A 23,169-nucleotide genomic window follows, 5' to 3' on the forward strand; every position below is an offset into this window, starting at 1 on the left:
TCCCTACTACGCCTTTCCTCTATTCCCTCCCTACTACGCCTTTCCTCTATTCCCTCCCTACTACGCCTTTCCTCTCTTCTCTCCCTACTACGCCTTTCCTCTATTCCCTCCCTACTACGCCTTTCCTCTCTTCCCTCCCTACTACGCCTTTCCTCTCTTCCCTCCCTACTACGCCTTTCCTCTGTTCCTGCTGTGCTGTCACCTTTGACCTGAACTCTTATGTAAAGGCGTGTTGGGAGAGGGATATGAAGTGACCTGATCTGGGCTTCCTCATGTTTCCGAGACCAAGGCTGTCTGTCAACAAGTCTGATATTAGCTAGCTAGAGCACTATTACCCAGGTGCCGACTGCACATTTGCTGCTGATGTAGGCTTGATGGTATTGTATTTGTTTTTATACAGATACCTGCTAAACATTGCATATCGGGAAAGGTTTGGTAGTATTACTTTATTTACACAGGTATCTACTAAACATTGCATATTGGGGAAGGTTTGGTAGTATTACTTTATTTACACAGGTATCTACTAAACATTGCATATTGGGGAAGGTTTGGTAGTATTACTTTATTTACACAGGTATCTACTTAACATTGCATATCGGGGAAGGTTTGGTAGTATTACTTTATTTACACAGGTATCTACTAAACATCGCATATTGGGGAAGGTTTGGTAGTATTACTTTACAATTCAAAGTGGAATCCAGCATATTGTATTGTAGGGCTTGGTCAGTACACCGGTTTATGATTCACCTTTTATGTATGGATTATGGAAAAGCGTTTATCCTGACGGCTCTGGAATTCAATATAGCAACCTTTCAGTTACTGGTCAGATGCTCGAAGCACTAGGCTATCTACCGCTCCAGTATGTGGTTTTAACACACATATCTACAATACATAGCCAGCATACACACAGCAACAGAGCAACGTGCAGAATGATGCTGTATTAAAACCCACAAACAATCCTTGTTTTTTTAAATAACAGCAATTAAAAATAATTCATGACAGATAATTTTTTTTTGCATCTTTTTAATTTCCAGTAGAGAGGAATCGAGAGGGAAATAGGTGGGTGTAGTGTCTGTATGTCTTTATCTCTCTCTCTCTCTCTCTCATTCTGCTTTAGCCTGCGTGGCTTGTTCTGTTCTTCATCCCAGTATGACACGTTCAGAAGACAGGCTTAGTCCCTCTCAGACTCTCATCCACTCCTCCTCTCATCCTTTGCCTTTAAAATGGGAACATGTCCCAGTTTTCTCCTGAAGAAGTGTTTTAAATGGGGGGGAAATGAAGCGGCTAAACTCCACTAATTCATGTGCAGAGACTGAGGCGTCTGCGTCCCGCGCGGCGCCCTATTCCCGTTCGTAGTGCGTCGTCGACCCACCCCCCCCCATGGTCACTAAGGCAAGGAGGCAGGGCGCCATTTTGGACGCGTCCATAGAGAGTGATGCTGAGCCTGTGCCTGTACCCTAGAAGAGGAAAATAACCCAGAGGGACCGGACCTCGCAGTGATTCTAGGAATTAGCTGTTAGCTCCACCTTGGCTGAGGCTAAACGTCCCACGTTGTGTCTGCTCCCGCTAGCGGAATTGAGAGGACTGAGGTTACTGGCTCCCAGACAAATGTTCATTGATCCACAGGGTTCTACTGATGCTTTCAACAGTACTTGAGGCTTCCCAAACGCCTTTTCCCCTGTGGAATGGTGTGACTGTGCTTTACCGTGTGTGTGTGTGTGTGCTTGTTGATTGGTTAGGTTTTGGTTAGAGCTAGAGCTATTTTTAGTGTTTAGGTTTAGGCATAACAGGTGAGGTTATTGGTGTTAAGGTTTGGGAACATGGATTTTAGTTTTTTGCTCCCTTTAAGGATAGAAATACACAGATCTCTGAGTGTGTGTGGGTTTGTATGTGCCTGCTATGTAAATTCCTAGGCAACTGTGTTTTCTTCCCCAGAAGGCAGTTGGGCGGTGTTTAGGGATTCAGATTGACTGAATGCCGGCTCTATCTAACCCCTCTCTCCCGGTGCCTGTGTAGGAGATTCGGCAGGTAGCTGTGGGGATCCCGGCACACCAGCCCACGCTAGCAGAGAGGCGAGCAGTTTCCAGCAACGGAGCAAAGTGCGGTTCACCTGCGCAGCGGGCCACACGCTGTACGGCTCGGCTGAGCGGATCTGCTTCCCCAACGGAACCTGGTCCGGGAGACAGCCTTACTGCAAACGTGAGGGCAATGCTTAACAGGGTCTTCGCGTGACACACGAATACAGAGTGTTTCGCCGACTGTTTAGAAGCGAACGGATGGAGAGCGCGCGATCGCGCGAGAAAGCAAAACACGGCGACACATGAATGATCTTCGCAATTAGGTGCAAATGAATATATTTCGGTGGGGCATTGTCCGTGCGGAAAGGCACTGCTCAAAAGCAACCAACCAATATTTCTTAGCTTTCCGAATTCCACCCTAACCCATTATTTTTGGCGGACCTGAAGCCAAGTTTTACAATAGCAGTGATGAATGAAACATTCTAAATGTTAAATATGGGATCACAGACCATTTCTCTGTTGCGGTGCATAAATTGCCTTCGGGTTCGACCGGAAATTGCAGAGAATCTCTGACAGCCTTCTCTTTCTCCTTGACGGTTATAATATCTAACAGCGTAATAGTCACATTGGCCATCTGGGAGTCCCAAATGGCAGAATAGTCCCTGTTTTGCTCACTTACTGTGAACTAAACTGTGTTAAAAGTCATGCACTGTAAAAGCAGTAGGATTCCATTTGGAAGTCAGAGAGAGTGCATGTCCTTTTTAATATGACAGGCTAGCGCTCACCATTCTCCCCTCAGCTTGACTCACAGCTGAGCTGATTTAAAGATTGCTAGCTATCCTCTCTGCCAAGAGGCTGGATTCTTTCTTTTAAGCCTCAACTGTTTTTTTTTTCCTGCTTCATCTTTGATGTCGGAGCTCGACTGGTATTAAAATGGAGCTATATGAGCATGTCATCCCCATGCTCCCTAATCTACTGAAACATGGGGATATTTACCACACATTCAACATACTCTGTGTGTTCCAAATGGCACTCTGATTTCTATTTACTCCACTATTGCCTAAGGCCCATAGAAACCTATTTGTCAACAGTAGTGCATTATTTACGGATTAGGACGTTTTTTGTAATTTTTTACCCGTTATTTTTTACCAGGTGAGTATGACGGAGAACACATTCTCATTTACAGCCACAGCCTGGGATCACTTGGGGTTAACTATCTTGTTCATGGACACAGCGAGGGTTGTTTCACCTTGTCTGTTTGGGGATTTGATCTCGTGACCTTCGGATTACTGTTCAGACATGGGTCGCAGCTGGCTCCCTATTTCCTCCGTTAAAGGGGAATTTCTCCGTGTATCACCTACTTACTGTACCTGTCCGTAATGTTAGGAATGATGCATTTGCATCTTAAAAATAAAATACATCCACAAAACACAATCTTGAACTATTGAATTTGAATTTTGCTGTTGAATTGCCTTCATTGTATTAGACGCTTCAAAGCAAACGAAGAAACGTCCTCCCTGTGTGTTTGGAGAATTGACAATCAGAGAAAAATACTAGAAATTCTATTTAGAAAAGTGAAATACGAACTTAAGTCGAACTTTTTTTTTTAACATCAGCCTTGATGATCCCCAGGTGGTGTCATTGTAGCAGTGTGGCTAATAACAAGCAATCGCTAATAAAGAGTTTATGGTATTTAGTGCACGGATGTACCCCGATGTAGCTAGAACAGAATTAACAGGGTAAAACTTCTGGATATTACATATGCAGTTATCATGCTTATACCAACCAACAATAACATTAACACACATTTCTTTTACGAAAATAAATATATTTTCCTAGTGATACTTGAATTCTTGCCGTTTCAGCGTTTGCCTGGTGGATTACAAATAATCAAATGTACTGACAAACGCGGTCGTGTTGTACATGCCAAGAAGTCTACCTCAGTGGTTGTCCTGCCAAACGTGTCAAAAACACCAACATTAACAAATGTTTACCAGTAGAAATAACTTTATCCGGTGATGATTTCACAAGAAATGTCATGCCTTCTCAGCTTTCCACTAAATACCCGTTCAATGAAGTGTTCCTCCAGTGTTAATGACAGTACCCATGTCTAAAAACAGAGTTTTTTTCAGTCAACCAATTACACTGAGATTAATGATACCGTGAGAAGATGTATTATAACTTTTTAACAACTCCACCCAAACAGTTGTCATAAATTCGAACTTTCTGGGCGGAGTTGATTAAACATCAGCCTGTGAGGAGGAGTGTGTTTCTGGAAACCTTTGTCCTTTCTGCATTGAAATGGCCCTCCGAGTACTTCATTTGACCAGTGTTTCTGTATGGAGTAGGGCACCATTTATGACATAGTAGCATATTCAGGACACGCTCATCACCTTCAGTGGCTTTGCCCTGTCTGGAAGTGATTGAGGGGAGATGTCTCCTTTCTTCCTTCTCCGCACCTCCATCTTACAGTCAAGCTGCCTGCATGGGAAATTATTTAGCAATAGCAATAGCAATTTTCCAGCCTGTTAAGAGATTAAGAGGGCAAATCATTTTGTAATGAAATATAATGAAGTGCTACTGTAGGAAGATATAAACACTGGAAGACGGATCCGAATCCTCTGTTTGTTTACTGCTCTGTCGGTACTTTAATAACCCTCTGGCTCGGGTGAGTCATAGTAGGTGGGGGGGGGGGATGTAGATTTCAGAAAGACATTAGCAAGCAATTAGCTAGCTTGACCCTTAACGTCTGAGGTCTGATACTCGTCTTCGCTCACTGACTCCCTCCCTCTCTGTCTGTGCGCCGCTCCCTCCTCCTCCTCCTCCTCCTCTCTCTGTCTCTCCTCCTCTTCAGCGGTGCACTGTGGTAATCCGGGGACCCCTGCTCACGGCCATATTTTCCGGGTGGACGGCACAACCTTCTCACACTCTGTAGTCTACTCCTGCAGGGATGGATACCTCCTCTCGGGCACGCCCACCAGACACTGTCTAGCCAATGGGACGTGGTCCGGCTCGGCTCCTAACTGCACCAGTAAGTGGACTACGGTGAAACGGGCAGCCCAGGGTCTGTCATGTCAGCGTGGGGCCAGACTCTGCCTACTGTCACGTCTGTTCCTCACTCTGTCATTGTTTCCTTTTTTTTGTCAGTTCAGCTGAGTGTGGTGATACCTTAAAAAAAAAAAAGCTAGAATTACTTTGATTTCGTCGATGAATTGAAACATTGAACATTGAAACATGTTTCAGGCAAAACATAAGCTGTGTGACGTCGTAACTCAGCCTGCCAACCTGGTCCCTGCAATTGAAACCCTGATAGAAACATGATAATGTGTACATTTATATTAAACCATACTGTGTGCTGCCAGTCATTACCACTGGTTTACATCAATGTTTTGCCAACTTACAAGCAGATGCTATGTGAATTTATTATTACAAAGCCGCGTGCGTGAGATTGCTTTTTAAGTAACCAGCCGTAGCTTGTGAGTTACAGCGTTAATAAATAATTGATCCACAAGTAAAGACAATGTTTAGGGAATTGCCTACATAACTCAATTTTAACAGTTATCAAAAAATACATGCATTCTTCTAACTTGCTGGGTAAATGTGGCTGCACACCAACAACAATAGCTAAACCCAGCAGTTTACCAGAGCCCGACAATCCTAGACCTTGTAGCAACTCACAGAGAACAACCTAAAGAGCAGTCCTTTGCCAGCAGATCAGAAAGCGAAACAAGATATTGACTTACAGATTGACTGTTGTGGCCCGCGCAATGGCAAGAGTTCCGCAGAGTAAGCTGTCAAAGCCAGGGAGATTCAATTTTCAGCTGTGCCGCGTTGCTGTGTTAAAGGAAACTGGGCCAAAAAATAAAATGGTGTTGAAGAATCATTAGAACAACCTGCCTGTGGGTGTAGCCTCCGGTCATTTTTCCCACTCCAATTTGTGGTTTAGTGAAATTACCCAACTTTAAAGGCACCAAACATTTCCCCTAGTCTTCCTTTCAAAATGTTTTTTTTTAGTGTGGTTAAAGAATTTACATTTGAGCCATTGCATGTTTGGGTTTGTGGCATGATAGCCTGCTGAAGCTAAGAATCAGAGGATGTCTGATTGTCCAAACGTATGATTTGATTGTCCAAACGTATGATTTGATTATCCCTATGTATGATTTGATTATCCCTATGTATGTTTTGATTATCCAAACGTATGATTTGATTATCCCTATGTATGATTTGATTATCCCTATGTATGATTTGATTATCCCTATGTATGTTTTGATTATCCATACGTATGATTTGATTATCCCTATGTATGATTTGATTATCCCTATGTATGATTTGATTATCCATACGTATGATTTGATTATCCCTATGTATGTTTTGATTATCCCTATGTATGTTTTGATTATCCATACGTATGATTTGATTATCCCTATGTATGATTTGATTATCCCTATGTATGATTTGATTATCCCTATGTATGTTTTGATTATCCATACGTATGATTTGATTATCCCTATGTATGTTTTGATTATCCATACCTATGATTTGATTATCCATACGTATGATTTGATTATCCCTATGTATGTTTTGATTATCCATACCTATGATTTGATTATCCATACGTATGATTTGATTATCCCTATGTATGTTTTGATTATCCATACGTATGATTTGATTATCCCTATGTATGTTTTGATTATCCATACGTTTGATTTGATTATCCATATGTATGATTTGATTATCCATACGTTTGATTTGATTTTCCAAACGTAGCTAAATCTGAGACGTTAGTAGCATTCATACCACCCTAATCACATACAGACACATTTACTGTATCACACGTAAAGTGTGTCTGGTTTTATCGTTTTTAATACGGTATATAGGTTGTCCCACTTTCTGTTAGACTGTCTTTAATGTAAACACATCTTCACTAACAAGCTTCATGTGCTGTAATTGAATAACATTGGGGCGATCTATATTCAATTTGCCCTAAAGTATAATAACTCTTTAAGAAAAATGTGTGTTCCAAGAGCATCATTATTCTGGTGTCTGACTAATTGAAGTATGGGAAAGATTCCTGATGAGAGGAAGTGGAGGAGGCGGTTGAGGTGGAGAAGGGTGAGGGTTTCAATTTGGGACAAACATGGTTCTGTGGAGAGATAAGCAGTGCTTTCTAGGGAGCTTCTAGCCTCTGCGATTGTGATCAGACAGGCGGAAACTTTAAAGTCTGCCTCTGAAATTTTCCCCTATTCCCACTCCTTTTTCACTATTGTCGTTTGCTAATTATGACCCCTATTCCCTATTGTCATTCACTACTTATGACCCCTATTCCCTATTGTCATTCACTACTCATGACCCCTATTCCCTATTGTCATTCACTAATTATGACCCCTATTCCCTATTGTCATTCATTACTTATGACCCCTATTCCCTATTGTCATTCACTACTTATGACCCCTATTCCCTATTGTCATTCACTACTTATGACCTCTATTCCCTATTGTCATTCACTACTTATGACCCCTATTCCCTATTGTCATTCACTACTTATGACCCCTATTCCCTATTGTCATTCACTACTTATGACCCCTATTCCCTATTGTCATTCACTACTTGACAGTTTTATTCAAGCAGTTTTTCCATAGTCCAGTGCCAATTTAGGTCTAGATAGCACTACGTTCGCCGTGTTTGAATAGATATTTTGATTTCAATGTGTTTCTAATGGCAGAATGTCCTGCTTTCTTTCTCTGATTGTTCACTGTCTTAACTGGGTGTTCCATTGGTTTTGATTTTGAACCTAAACACTTGGAGTGTTTGCAGTATTTTATACACTTTGTATCAATTCATAACCTTTGTCTAATTCTGTTAGATCATATTCTCTGGAATGTCATTGTGTTCTTTGGGTTTATGAGTTCGTGGTTCCGGATATCAGGGAAGTGCTGTGACTACCCTCAATATCAAATTTAAATGTTTTGTAGAGCCTGTTGCCAGGATTGGATTGTCTCATTTAGGATGACTTCAGGTTTGCATGTGTTGTTTTTATTTGAGTGTCTGACTTTATAGCTTCTTCCAATCTATTCAACTTCAATGAATTTGGCATAGCTCTTCTTTCAGTTTTAAAGGCTCTCAAATTGAAAGTCATTCATTCCCATTTTGTAGGCATCTTTATTGCTTTTGCTTTGATAGTGTTCTGAGTTTTGTTCCTTATCCTTTTACAGTCTTTTTGACGCAGTTGTCCTTCCTCGTCCTGTTTGGTTTTTTCTTGTTTTTGCCAATATAATTAATGTTTGTTATTTACAGGTAGATTGATGCCTCCTTTACTATTAGTGTGTATGTGGTATCCAAAATGTAATCTGTAAATTGGAATGTTTGAGGTACTTATGGTTTATTTGTTTTGGTTACTTAATTGTGATTTCTTTGGTTACTGGTTGTTAATACACCGATCAGCCATAACATGATGACCACTGACAGGTGAAGTGAATAATCCTGATAATCTTGTTATCATGGCACCTGTCAGTGGGTAGGATACATTAGGCAGCTAGTGAACATTCTGTCCTTGATGTGTTAGACACAGGATGGGCAAGCATAAGGATCTGAGCGACTTTGACAAGGGCCAGATTGTGATGGCTAAACGACTGGGTCAGTGAATCTATAAAACTGCATCCCTTGGTGTCCTGGTCTTCAGTGGTCAGAACCTATTAAAAGTGGTCCAAGGGAGAAATAGCAGTGAACCAGAAACAGGGTCATGTGCGGCCAAGGCTCATTGATGCACATGGGGAACGAAGGCTGTCCTGTGTGGTCCGATTCAACAGATGCGCTACTGTAGCTCAAATTGCTGAAGAAAATGCACATAGTGCATCGCAGTTTGTTTGCGTATGGGGCTGCGTAGACGCAGACCAGTCAGGGTGCCCATGCTGACCCCTACCCACTGCCGAAAGTGCCTACAATGGGCACGTGAGCATCAGAACTGGACCACAGAGCAATGGAAGAAGGTGGCCTGGTCTGATGAATCAGGTTTCCTTTAACATCACGTGGATGGCCGGTTGCGTGTGTGTCGCTTACCTGGAGATCACATGGCACCAGGATGCACTATTCCACAAAGCAAAAATAGGAACACAACAACGAGTTCATAGTGTGGACTTGGCCTCAAAATTGCTACTTACTTCTTGGTGCCAGATACCACAGCACACCTTCAGAGGTCTAGTGGAGTCCATGCCGCGATGGGTCAGGGCTGTTTTGGGAGCAAAAGTGGGACCTACATAATATTATGGCTGATCTGTGTGTGATGTTAGTCATTGTTTGGTTGCTGTTTGCTGTCTGGTATTCTCCTGTGCTGTTTTTGGCCCATCTGTCTGAAATATTGATGTTTTACAGCTTACTGGGCTTTAAATTTATATTTTTATCTTGTTTTTTTGGGGTGTGTGTATCATTTGGCTGTGATTTGATATAGATGTTAGTGGCTTGACATTGAATGTATTCATATGGTGTAGTCTACTGTTGTCTACTGAAGTACACTCACCTAAAGGATTATTAGGAACACCTGTTCAATTCCTCATTAATGCAATTATCTAATCAACCAATCACATGGCAGTTGCTTCAATGCATTTAGGGGTGTGGTCCTGGTCAAGACAATCTCCTGAACTCCAAACTGAATGTCAGAATGGGAAAGGTGATTTAAGCAATTTTGAGCGTGGCATGGTTGTTGGTGCCAGACGGGCCGGTCTGAGTATTTCACAATTTGCTCAGTTACTGGGATTTTCACGCACACCCATTTCTAGGGTTTACAAAGAATGGTGTGAAAAGGGAAAAACATCCAGTATGCGGCAGTCCTGTGGGCGAAAATGCTTTGTTGATGCTAGAGGTCAGAGGAGAATGGGCCGACTGATTCAAGCTGATAGAAGAGCAACTTTGATTGAAATAACCACTTGTTACAACCGAGGTATGCAGCAAAGCATTTGTGAAGCCACAACAAGCACAACCTTGAGGCGGATGGGCTACAACAGAAGAAGACCCCACCGGGTACCACTCATCTCCACTACAAATAGGAAAAAGAGGCTACAATTTGCACAAGCTCACCAAAATTGGACAGTTGAACACTGGAAGAATTTTGCCTGGTCTGATGAGTCTCGATTTCTGTTGAGACATTCAGATGATGGAGTCAGAATTTGGCGTAAATTGAATGAGAACATGGATCCATCATGCCTTGTTACCACTGTGCAGGCTGGTGGTGGTGGTGTAATGGTGTGGGGGATGTTTTCTTGGCACACTTTAGGCCCCTTAGTGCCAATTGGGCATCGTTTAAATGCCACGGCCTACCTGAGCATTGTTTCTGACCATGTCCATCCCTTTATGACCACCATGTACCCATCCTCTGATGGCTACTTCCAGCAGGATAATGCAACATGTCACAAAGCTTGAATCATTTCAAATTGGTTTCTTGAACATGACAATGAGTTCACTGTACTGAAATAGCCCCCACAGTCACCAGATCTCAACCCAATAGAGCATCTTTGGGATGTGTTGTAACGGGAGCTTCGTGCCCTGGATGTGTATCCCACAAATCTCCATCAACTGCAAGATGCTATCCTATCAATATGGGCCAACATTTCTAAAGAATGCTTTCAGCACCTTGTTGAATCAATGCCACGTAGAATTAAGGCAGTTCTGAAGGCGAAAGGGGGTCAAACACAGTATTAGTATGGTGTTTCTAATAATCCTTTAGGTGAGTGTATATTGTAGTCTACTGTAGTCTAGTGTAGTCCACTGCAGTCTAGTGCGCTGTAGTCATGAAGTGAGCCACATGTGAGTCCACCCGCAACATTCCCCTGACAAACCACAGACCTTAGCTGACAGATGCAACAGATACTTCCCATATCTGTTGACAGTGCTGTCCCTGTTGTTTTTATGGGCCAGATTAGATCAGTATGGCCTGTAGTCCTGCTTTCCCCTCGTGTGCTCATTAGATCAGGTGGCGTTCCCCACAGATGAACATGTTCCCTTGGGCCTGGAAGTGTCTCCTGTCTTCCCCTGGGATATTTCCCCTGAAAGAATACTGGGATTCCAAGGAGAGGGGGGATATTACAGTATGTTGCGCAAAGGAACACAAGTTTTTTTATATATGTATTTATTTAGTTTTTACCAAATATTTAAAAAAATGTAAGGAAATCAATTCCACTTTGTAGTTTGGATTTGTAACTATCAACCCTCCAGACAGAGCAGTGTTTCTGTGTCGGCCCAATGACCTCTCTGTAGCATCGAGGGCAGTCAGTGACAATGTCTGCCTTAATCCAAGTCTCCTGCAGAATTACCACATCAGCATCTATTACATTAGTTAGCTAACTCCAGTGCGAAGCTCTTCAGGCTCTCGAGTTTAAGCCCTGGATGTTCCGTTGGTTAAATGATGGCCATTTAATGTTGCCAGGAAGCATCTCCACACTCCTCCTCCCTTCCCTTCTCTTACTGTCACCTCTCCTTCTCTTTCCCTTCTTCCCTTTCTCCCTTCACCTCTGATGTTTCCTGATTGCTTCACTTCAGACGTAACTGAGCGGTTCAGGGACACCAACAGTTTGGCAGCCGACAGGACTCATTATGAATCCATTAGAAGGACCGGTCATTACTGTGGTTCGCTAAACCTCACGGCTTATTGATCATCTGGGTTACAAGGATCAAAGTCACTCCCAAGGAGAACAGTGGAGAATCCGGTTGGTTATGTGGCGTATTCAATTGGTATATTTTGTTTTATTGTTTTACCTAGAGCTATCCTTAAGAGAAAATGAAAACACAACGAAAAGACAAAAATAACCAGTGCTGCTTTCCAAAAATCCGGGGAATGGCGATAGACTGAAAAAGTCGATGCGTCATAATCCGCATAAAACCTAGCACCAAAATATGGTGTTGCCTCTTTAAATTTCACCATTTTAGAAAGGCCTCAAATAAGGTGAATGTGTTTATGTTTTTAGAAGGCAACTTCCTTTTGAAAATTGTCTCCAGACAATACTTCCACACTAGTATTTGGATATTATATGTGTTTAAGTATATTCATTGCTGAGTTTGTAAATATAAACATGAATATTGAAGACATTCGTTAAAAAATATTTGGCACATTTCCCTATGTGTTGTTCAATATAAAATCCTCTATTGGCTTATCAAAGTTCCAGAGTGAGATCTCTAGCCTAGTTCCCCCCCAGGTTTGACTTGGAGTGTCTGACTACTTTAAAGGGGCACTCTTGGGCTGAAGAAATGGAAACACTCTCAAATTCACTTTTACATTAGGCTCACAGAGTTTTACTTTTTTGTTACGTCAGAATATTTTTTAACATTAACTCCGCCGTGCCCAGGTCGCATATCACTTGTTTGAATTTCTCTGGATGCAGTAATGTCTGTTTGACATGCTATTTGTTTGAAGTTTAATCAGTAGTTCCTTGGACTGAGCAGAGTTTAATGATGTGCTGCTGTGCAGCAATTCTGTTGGGATGCATGCTTCATTTGTTTGATGTTTCCTGAAGTTCCATATCTTCTGTTCAGGCCTAGTTATAGAAGTGTCCTGTGTGTGTGTAGCCTAATGTATATTGCACATTCCTCCTTTATGCAGCATGACACATTAACGACAGTTGTCCAGGGGCGTGGCTTGTCACTGGGTAGGAGAATTCTCTGAGGGAAGACTTGACTGAGACAACCAGGTCACGTATTCCTTGTTTGAATCTCCTCTGATCCACATTAGCTAATTGATATGTCATTTGTTTAATGTTTAATTGTCAGTTTGTAGAACTGACGTTTTATTGATGTTCGGCTTCAAGTAAATTTTCCTCTGTTCAGACTTTGGCGTCGTAAGACTTGATACGTCCCAAATGGCACAACTGTTCACTAGGCAGTGGACTACTTTTCAACTGAGTGCTAATGCACTATTTAGGGTATAGGGTTTGAATTGGGATACAGGGAGACAAAGATGACACATGAAGAATGCATAAAAAATTATTGATTGCATGCCTTACTCTTTAATACGATTGATTGAGGCATTGTAGAAAGGATGTTCAGATCTAAATGTAAAATCTTTAACGATACAGACATGCTTCTGTTTACGTCATATCGAATGAAGAATCATATCAGTCAACTAGGAAACAGTTCTACCTCCAGCGTGCTTTCTCCTGAGCATGATCTTTCATGACACGTTCGATATCTTGCTGTCCGACCAAGACCCACAAAATTAGGCGGGCAAACTGAAGTGGAGAGGTTGGATGAAATTCAACTGCTTCTTTACTGTCCTTTTCTGTTGTCTTTATTGTCCATTGTAACCAATAAAGAAGTTATTTGCTCAATTCCTTTTGTTCTCACAGAAGGGCTGAATTTCTTCTTCACATTGTGATCTTGATTGCTGGTGTTGATCACTCTCCTGGTGTCACCCCGACAGTGATCAGTTGTGGAGACCCAGGTGTTCCTGCTAATGGTCTGAGGATTGGGGAGGACTTCACTGTAGGCCAGAACATCACCTTCATGTGCCAACCAGGATACCTGATAGAGACGGGCGGGTCCACCACAAGCACCTGTACACAGAACGGCACCTGGAGTGCCATTATACCTGTCTGCAAAGGTGGGTCATAGAGAATGATTATGTTTATGGTGATGCTTTTATTACTATTATTATGGTGATGATTGTGTGGTAATGGTGATGTAATGATCAGGATTCTGTGTTAATGTTGATGTAATAGTGATGATTATTGTTTGGTGATGGTAATGTTGATGATTGAATGGTAATGCTGACTGATGGTAATGGTGAGGATTATATGTAATGGTGATGGTAATTGTATGGTAATGATGATAACTGTTTGGTTAGGGCGATGGTAATGGGGATGATTGTATGGTAATGCTGCTGATTCTAAGGTAATGGTAATGATGATTATGGTAATGTTGATGATTGTAGGTTGGCCATCACCATACAATCATCACCATGGTAATGGTGTAGTGTAAAGATGATGGTAATGATGATTATGCTAAAGATTATTCGGTTGATGTTGATCAAGATGCAAATGAAGGCAATGAAATCAGGTAGTTTTACTGGAGATGTGATTGCTGTAGTCCTCTCGATTGCTTACAATCAGAAAAGATTCCAGAAATCTAATTAGTTCTCATCAACATTTTGGCTGCCAGACACCAAGGATATCTTCCTTTTGACAGTTTTTCTCCTCAAGCAGCTGCAACAGAATATTACTCAAATTCAATATAACAATGATGATGAGGCAAGAACCGTCTTGTAAATAACACATCATTTAGAACCACAGTATTCTAATGGAAGAATTATAAACCCTATTCATTCCCCTGGCGTCTCTCTGTTCCAGTTTGATGAACATTAAACTCTACCAGAGAGAAAATCGTTCCTGCTCTTGTGAACGCTGAAGCAGAAGCATTTATTGCACAGAGAAGGAGTAGATTTGCATATCTGGCAACAAGGTCCAGAAGTAAATGGATGCTTCTTGAACGGCATCCTATTCCCTAAACAGTGTGCTTTGTAGTCAGCAGGGTGCGATTTGGGGTGCATCCAATATGTTGTGCAGGGAGTACTGCAGCGGAGCCAGGATGTGACGGACGACAAACGGGGAGCCCGACAGACCCACGGACAGAGAAGGCAAATGGGACATAGTTGCTTAGAAACAGATCACTGCAATAAAAGAGCACAGGATTGCCGTTCTCAAACACACTCGCACACGTGCGCGCACACACACACACACACACAGATGACATGAAGCTCATTCAAGCTGTTGGCTTGATTTCATGAGATGGATAAACCTAACTAGCCCCTAGTCCCACTCCTGCTGATTTCACATTGGAGCCATTAGGAATGTCAGCTTGGTCGCTGTTGTAGGGGAGCTATAGGATCTGGGTAGACTGGACTCTTCGTGGAGTTGGGGGCTGTCACCGTGGATGGAATTTGACCACTTTTTGGGGTGGGGGGTGGTGAACATTTTGTGACATTGGCGCTGAACTCAGCCCCCCCCTGTAATGCCCCTCAACTCCACTTCTGCTCTGCTAATCACACGCATTGTCTGGGGTGACACAGTTGACCCATTACTTATCTTTTCCAGTGAAGACCAGGTTGACTGTCCTTAAGAATTCCTACTGTTACTAACCATTATCCCCATCCTAAACCTGACCTTAACCTCATTAACCTGACATTTATGCCTAAACTCAACCTAGCTCTAAGGCCTAACCCTAAACCTTACCGTTAATGCCTGTTCTAACCCTGTTCTAACCCGACTCCCAATTGTCATTTTTCTCCTGAACCTAAACACGCAAACCAGTTTATGTGAGCGAGGACCGGCAAAATCCTCTCTAGTCATGATCGTCACGGGTAACTACGATAGTGACCACATCCGGACCTAGTATTGTAGTACAGGCACACAGGCACACACGCACACTTACTCACACACAAAGATTACAATGTGTATTTTTAGACAGTGAATGAGGATTCAATTGGCTTGGGTGTATCAGGCTGGATGTTCGGCGTTGGTACATTCACAATGTACCCATCCCGTTGTGTCAGCCCACTGATCTCTACTGATCTCTCCGCTAATCTGACAGACCTTATACATGTTAGCGGGCTAGCTGTTTAACACAATGAGGGAAGCTGCTTGCTTGGCTTCATCCCGGATATACAATCACTTCTGTGAGTGTAAATACTCTGTCTCAATCGTGCTAATCTCCAGTGATAGATGCGCATAAAAATGCGGGCTAGCTGCTGTAGGTGGTACAACACAAGGTTTGTTATTGGCTTCTCGGGATTACACGCCTACTCGTGAAATCTCATCGTTACGGCCCGAAAAAACATCCAGTGCGCACGAGTGCACGCTCGTCCCACACGCACACTACTGACAGCCCTCAGGCTGAGTTTCTGAGAACACGCCAACCTGATGCATGCAAACTTCTTAAGTCTTTTCAACCTGACACCATCTCCCCGTTGTAGAGCAGTCTTAGTAGGAATATTTCATGGTACCTGTTTCATTATTAAGCCTGGTTATATCTTTGAATGTGGAGCTCTGGCGATGATCACAGAGCGTTAATGGGGAGAAGGGAAACGTGTCACGGAGCACCTACAGGCAATAATCCTGTCAGGGACTCAGTGTGACAGCCTAGGCAGCATAGCTCAAACTTAAGCCAGCCAGCCAGCCAACCAACAAGCCAGCACTGCCAACCAGCCAGCTCAGCTAGTCAGCCAGCCGGGCCAGTCAGTACAACCAGCTGGACAGGATGTCCAGCCATCCAATCGTTCCTGCTCTTGTAAACGCTGAAGCAGAAGTTCAGCCATCCATTGAAGCACAAGTTCAGCCATCCAGCCAGCCAGCCAGTACAACCAGCTGCAGAGGGAGCTTCTCTCTGTGAACAGTCTTGGAAAGTATTCCATACTTCATTGTTTAATTGAAAAGATGCGACGAGTGCAACGGCTGTCGACCATATAGGACAATGGGATATCAGAAGTGGGTTTATAACACTTATGCATTTACAGTCAGTATGAGTATATAATACTAATGTATCTACAGTTTCAGTTTGATATATCTTGATGCAAGGAGACAAGCAGACTTCAGAGTGCTGGACAGATGCTCAGGAGCTGAGCTTCACTGCATCCAGCCCGGGTTGGCTGTTAGTGAGACGGGAGCTCTGTAACCTGGACGATGACCCATTTCCCTCCCTTCAGACATCCAGTCTGATGTGCACTCAGCCTGGCAGTGGCGAGTCAAACCCAGCAGTCTTAACTGTCCATTCTGTCCAGTCTGACGGTGCTCTGCTGCAAAATCCCTCACCTGCAAAATCAGGTGCTGACGGAGCCCAGTTGGAGTCACTGAGCTGGACGGCCTGCTGAGACGGCGGCCGTGCAATTCTGCCTCCATCCCAACAAGAACGGACATTCAACTTGAAGAATTATGATGATACAACCAAAGCGCTAAGTCAAGAATGGAACGGAGTAGGTGTTGTAAACCAGATGCTTTGAATCCTAAATGCTCATAGCTGGTATGATGCCACATAACTTTTTACTACTCTGATGTTTTTGCTAACCTGCTTGTAATTGCAGTATGGCATCTCGGGGGGTTGCAGAATATTACCAATAAGCCATTGTTGTGTCCAGGCACTCGGCAATGGGTTGTGCCTAAGAACACCTCTTAGCTGTGATATATTATTCATGTAATAGACATATAAATCACTCATATGCAACACCCTCTTGTGCCTTATTGATTATATATACTTTTGCAACGTTCTATTGTACCAGAAACCACTGGCCCTCGAGTGCTCATTAGGAAGCCTGAGGGTCTCGTGCTAAAATGCTCTTCCTCCCCTAGCATCCAGAATGAAATAGAAAATTAAACACCAAGAATAGAGTAGAATATCCTGCCAACCCACAGAGGAAGTAGAATGAGAATCATTCTAATTCTACCAGTGACCTGCCTGCATTATTGAGTCAGTTAGCCCAAGGAGGCTTTCTTTAGAGGGGCTGGTAGAGTGCTGTTCCCCTCCCGCTATCTGCACTTCTTTCCATTCATTTTACTTCTGGGTAAATGAATAAAAGAAAAGAGAGCTGGAAAGTTTTGATTATTAATTTGGTGCTGTATATTAATGGTGGAACTACTAAGGTTAAATTGGAACATTTCTGTTCAGCTCTGTAGATGGATGTTAAGTATTCGGGAGTTGATGGCATCTCCCAAAACGAACGCAATGACCAGTTTTTTTTTTCCTTCTCCACAGCATGCCTGTGCTCGTATTTATTAAGAAGAACCGGGGCATTTCACCATGGATAAGTCTTTGTCCAAAGCTTGCTGATAATGCGTAGTGTGCGATGTCTTCACAGACACATCTCCTTCGATGACGACCTGCCCCATTCCGACTGAGCACAAACAACAAATCAGTGGTAGAGAACAGTTTTGTTCCGTTGCAACAGGCAAGCTAAATCAAGCGTGAACTGAGTGTTTTAGATTATTTCAAATAGCATTTCGACCCAGGTCTGTTGTGTAACCCAATTATTCCACAGAGACATCTCCCTCTATGACGATCTGAGGCACACCGAGCCCCAAACAACATCTTACTAGTGGCATGCTTTTCAAGTGTCTTGACAGCTCAGGAGCTAATGTTTTCAGAAGTGAGGCAATCATCGTTGACCCTGTTGACTGTTTAAAACTGTGGAATAACAGTACCTGTTGCTGCCTGTCATTTCCACATGACTACCTTCAAGGTGGCCGAGTGCAGAAAGGGTGACTCCCAAATGTCAGCCTATTCCCTACACGCAAGCCCTAGATTTGATCAGGGTCCCTATGGACCTGCACTACTTTTTACAGTGCCTTTTTTTTAAATATGAATGTGGCGCCATTTGGGACTCTCCGTCTGGTTGCTATCGTAACGCCGGACAGCCGTCATCCCGTCTCCGTCATCCGTCCGGTCTTAGTCGTCCGGTCTCCGTCAGCCTGGCGGGTGGCGGTGTGTTGCTCACCGCTGGGGGATATTGGCTGGTGGACGTGACAGGCTTTGTCTCGCTGTGTGTGACATATTTAAAGCTCTGCCGGCAGGATTCCTGGGAACGGCGAGTACAGCTAAGACGCGTTAATTCCGGCTAGGCTACTTAGCGCCGGAATGGGCACAGCGTTGCGGTCCTTACACTGTCCATCTGTTTGACTTCCTTCAGGTCATTTCTGAAACCGTATCTAAGTATTGTTTTGATAATCTTGTACTGAATCGTACGTTGGATCTTGTCCACTGGCCAGCTGGATATTTATAGGAATTTCCGATTTGTCTGCATCCAAATTGGATGCCAATTCCCTACGTAGTGTACCCCTTTTGACCAGGGCTCCTAGGCTCAATAAGGCTCTTGTCAAAGGTAGTGCAAAATATAGGGACTAGGGGTGCCATTTGGAATTAGTCTAGAGCAACAAAGAAGCTTCCTTTTGCTGGAGTGGTCTATATTTATTGTTGTCTAGGGGAAGTGAGCATCACTGGTATAAAAGGTATTCTGAGCTGCTTGGAACTATTATATTCCTTTTAAATGTACTCCAAGTTGCGCATTAATGATTTCCTGTTGCACTGCTAAAATATACCCCTAATTGTTTAGCATGTGCTTGTAGAAAATGTAATTGATTTAGCGCTTTAACTAGGAAAGGAAACACTAACTCAACCATTCCCAAGGGGCCTTGGTCTCCGTAATGTCAGGTGTAGTAAAGGTCACGCCTCCTCCTGAGTCTCCTCACTGGAACATCCTGTATATTCCCTCTAACGTGCTGATTCCTGTACACTATTAAGCCCCAAATCTAGCGGGGAATGTGAGCTTGTTTGGGACATTTGAGCCTGGTGACAACAGTGTTGGTGGTTTATTCATAAGGTGAAACCCCATCTGCTCCCTCTGGGTTGTGCTCCAAGTATGTCAGAGTCTCTCATTATGCATTTAGATTGCTTTAGTTGAATAGGGATGAAGTGAAGACATTGACACATCAAACAAGCACTTCATGCAATGTATCTCTGTACATTCTGTTGCTCGTGCGCATTTGTGACATCTGTCCCTAGACGGGGTCCCTACATATTACTAGGTTATTCTGAAACAGAACAGGATGTTTGCCGTTTACACGTACAGAATGTTTCGCCCCATTCTCAGACAGAAATGTAGCTAATTATTCATCCCCCCCAAAAAAACACCAAGGAAACATGAGAGCTTATTCAATACTTTGCCACAGAGTAGTTTCCAGTAGATGGCATCATGACAAGTGGCACCCTCTTCCTGGTGTAGCGAACGTCTTTTGATTAGGGTCCATCAGTAATTCCTAGTCAGATGAATGCTTACGCCCTGGCACAATATACACTGCATCAGTTTCTGTAATTACAATACACAGAGCGCTGGACTACCGTTACAAAAGGACACACACTTGTGGTTTTTTCACTGACATTCCCCTCTAATTTCCAGGCTTCAACGATGACCGTCGGTCCCTTCCTCAGGCCACCCGTCCGCCTCTCTCCTCCACGCAGACTTCGTCTCATGAGATGTGCCCACGTCTTTTCCGACAGGATGGGTTTTAGCAGTGAAACCTCCCTCCGACAGGAACGTGCTGACATCATTTTTTCCTCTTCTCCCCTGGTTGCTCCTTAGTGGTGACCTGTCCTCCGCCTCCGCACATCCACAACGGGCTGCTGGAGGGGTCCGTGTTTGAGTGGGGGACCAGCGTGAGCTACAGCTGTGTGCCTGGCTACGAGCTGTCCTTCCCGGCCGTCCTCACCTGCGTGGGACTTGGCTCCTGGAGCGGGGATTTGCCTCAGTGTCTGCGTGAGTCAACACAACTAACACCTTAGAGACTGTTACTGTGATAACTCTGCACGAATGTGATGTTACAATGGTGTACTGTTTTTAAGTTATCTCTGTGTAAAGTGATTCTTTAGATTGGTGTGTTGTGTAAAAATAGCGAATACGTATGTAACCTGCCGTCATGAACAACTACGAGCTCTGAAACCCAGCCTGGTGTCAAAGACTTTCACTAGAACCGGATGTAATCTCTTTTGGAGAGTTCCCCAATGATCCTGACACTTTGATGCAAGCACATTCCTTGACAATAGCTCACAACTCATAGTACTTCGATCTCCATCATCTCCCTTTTATTGATTTCCTTCCGCCTCTTTCTTTCTAATGCTTTTTTTTTTCTTTTCTTATAACCTTACCTTTTCCAAGTCCACACCCACTTACAAGGCAGGCTATGCTGCTTGATCTCCTCTTCACTGTTCATGGTCCCTGCAACCTCCGAATCTCACATCACCACATCACTACATCACCACATCACCACATCACCACTGTCCACTCCCCTCCCTCTCCTCCAAACCACTGAGACGGTAACCAGATGGTTATACACCGTTGAGGTTGTTCTGTCTCTCCCGTTACTCCCACCCCTTCTCTTCCATCATTTCTCCCATCTGTCTTTGGTGCTGCTTTAACACGTCTCTCCTCCTGCTCTTCTTATCGTACATGATTCCGGGCCGGCTTGGCCCAACCCTTCCTGAAAGAAAACCGTGAGCTTAGAAAACAGGTCCGCAGGATACGGAGGGAATGTTTTGGGAAACTATACTTCCGGTTGACCTGCCATCTTTTGTCCCCCTGCTTGCTTTCTTCTCTTCCTCTCAGGTTCAATCCTAAAAACGCTTTAGCAAACCCCTGGGAACTCTTTGTCCGTGTTTTCTGTGTCTGTCCTCCCTCCCTGCGGAAGACTTTTTAAAACACAAAAACAATGACATCCACTTCTCTTTCACTCAGTTTATTCATTCGACTGATCCCAAAAAACGACCCCTACCCATTGACCTCTTTCTGGCTCTCTCTCTTCTGTTCTAATGCTCCGAGACCTTTCCGCCGTCTTCGATCGACGCTGGGAACCATCAGGAACCATGAGGTCCTCCTGTCCGCTCCCATGGTGTCCTCTTCCCAGAGTGCACAGAGACCTTGCCGTGATCATGCTCTTGCAGTAGTATCACCTTACCTCACACAGGAAGCAGCATGCGTATTATTCCAGGCACTTCCATCAGACTACTGCTGACTACTGTTGGCCGTGCTTCATGCTTGTGCCATTAAACCCCTGCATCTTCTAGAACCTCCACGAGGTCTCCCATGTCACTACACTCCTCCACAGTGGGCGTCCAGTCTAAGCTTGACTCATTATCAAGAAAACAGGGTTTGTCTATGGAGCAGCAAAGGAAACTAGGCCTCCCTACCTTTAGGCTAAAGCTCAGATCTCTACATGAGCTCTTCTTTGTGCTGCCTCTGGTCTCTTGGCTGTCCAAACCCCTATGGGAAGGCTGCTTCTGTTCCAACCAATCAAAGCTTTTCTCGGTCCCGGCACCCCATTGGTTTAAACCGGCAGAGTTGCTGCCCATCTACCAAAACCTGCTGAAACCGTAGCGCTTATCTTTCACAGCCCTGGAGTGATTGGGGTTGAGCTACCACTGACCAATGTACACTGTGACTGAGTTGTTTGGTTGTTGCACCTAGCCATCTTAAGATGGATATACAAAATGTAAATCTCTCCAGATAAGCTAAATTGCTTAAAAGATGTATGCAAAAAGTTTGCTGTGTTGTAGACTTCCTTCATTTTGTGTAGTGTATTATTTTCGGATCTCCATTATACCATGCTTAGTCAGCAACTAAAGGTCCTGGGTCCCAGTCCAAAATCAAACAGAACTCAGCACAGAACATAATATACATAATAATACAATTTACAGCTTAACAGGTATTCATAAACACAATAATAAAATACATAATCATAAAGTACACGATGCATACTAATATATGTCTCTTCACAGTCTTTCTCGTGCTGCAAGGGGTTATCTGTTCTAAAAAATATATATTTTCAAATCTGTTGCTGAGGTGTTCAACTGTGCAGCCGTGTGTTTCAGAGACCCAGGTGTTTGACTCTGAACGTGTTGTACATTCCATATAACTGGAAGCAGCAGATTGTTTCCGATGTTGTCTACTTACAGATACCAGGCCCAGCTACCAGTTTGAAATGAGAAATAAAAATAGAGAAAAGTTATTAAACCTAAGAATTCATTGATTGCTGTCCTCAGTGGAATGCGTCTACAGCACTGAATACAGAGCTGAGTGATTGGTATAACACTTATTCTGCTAAATACAGAGCTGAGTACTTAGTGTAACATTTATTCTGATAAATAAAAAGCTGAGTACTTAGTATGACATTTATTCTGATAAATAAAGAGATTCCCACCCTCTAGTGCAGGGCTATGCCACTACTAGATCTCTGGGTCTTTCTGCCGCTCAAATATCTCTAAAGAAAGAGATTATTCCAAACAACAATCCGACTTCATCTCTGTGAGCTTTCCCCATAATATGTGTTACGAAGTCCTTATCAAAACAGCAATAGGTAAAAACTAGACATATTTAAATTGTAAAAGAACCTTAGACAAAATAGAATCGTAGTACAATAATTAAATAACAGGTTGTCTAAGAGACAGCAACACCATCTTTGCAGTTCTGACGTCAACAAGGGCTAGAGAGAATTTAGGGCTGTGTTTTGTAGGGCGCAGTTGGTTGGCATCTAACTCTCACACAGCCTACTAATAACTGGAAAGCATAGATAATTCATCAACTAAAAAAATGTTGGAGACTCAAAGCCAGAGACCAGAGGCAAGTTTTTCTCCAGGCCTA

The 23,169-nt window shown here is 43.3% G+C and overlaps 1 protein-coding gene across 1 annotated transcript in view; it reads left to right on the forward strand.

The window, feature by feature from the left end:
• Positions 1 to 23,169, forward strand: part of LOC105023500 (CUB and sushi domain-containing protein 3) — a 254,024-nt gene that overhangs the window by 210,777 nt on the left and 20,078 nt on the right. Inside the window, exons 58-61 of the mRNA XM_034286761.1 lie at positions 2,017 to 2,199; positions 4,873 to 5,049; positions 13,420 to 13,599; positions 20,119 to 20,292. Of these exons, the coding sequence (XP_034142652.1) occupies positions 2,017 to 2,199; positions 4,873 to 5,049; positions 13,420 to 13,599; positions 20,119 to 20,292 (714 nt within the window). The remainder of the gene's footprint in view (positions 1 to 2,016; positions 2,200 to 4,872; positions 5,050 to 13,419; positions 13,600 to 20,118; positions 20,293 to 23,169) is intronic.

This window comes from Esox lucius, chromosome 16 (genome assembly GCF_011004845.1).
Source record: "Esox lucius isolate fEsoLuc1 chromosome 16, fEsoLuc1.pri, whole genome shotgun sequence".
NCBI lineage: Eukaryota > Metazoa > Chordata > Actinopteri > Esociformes > Esocidae > Esox > Esox lucius.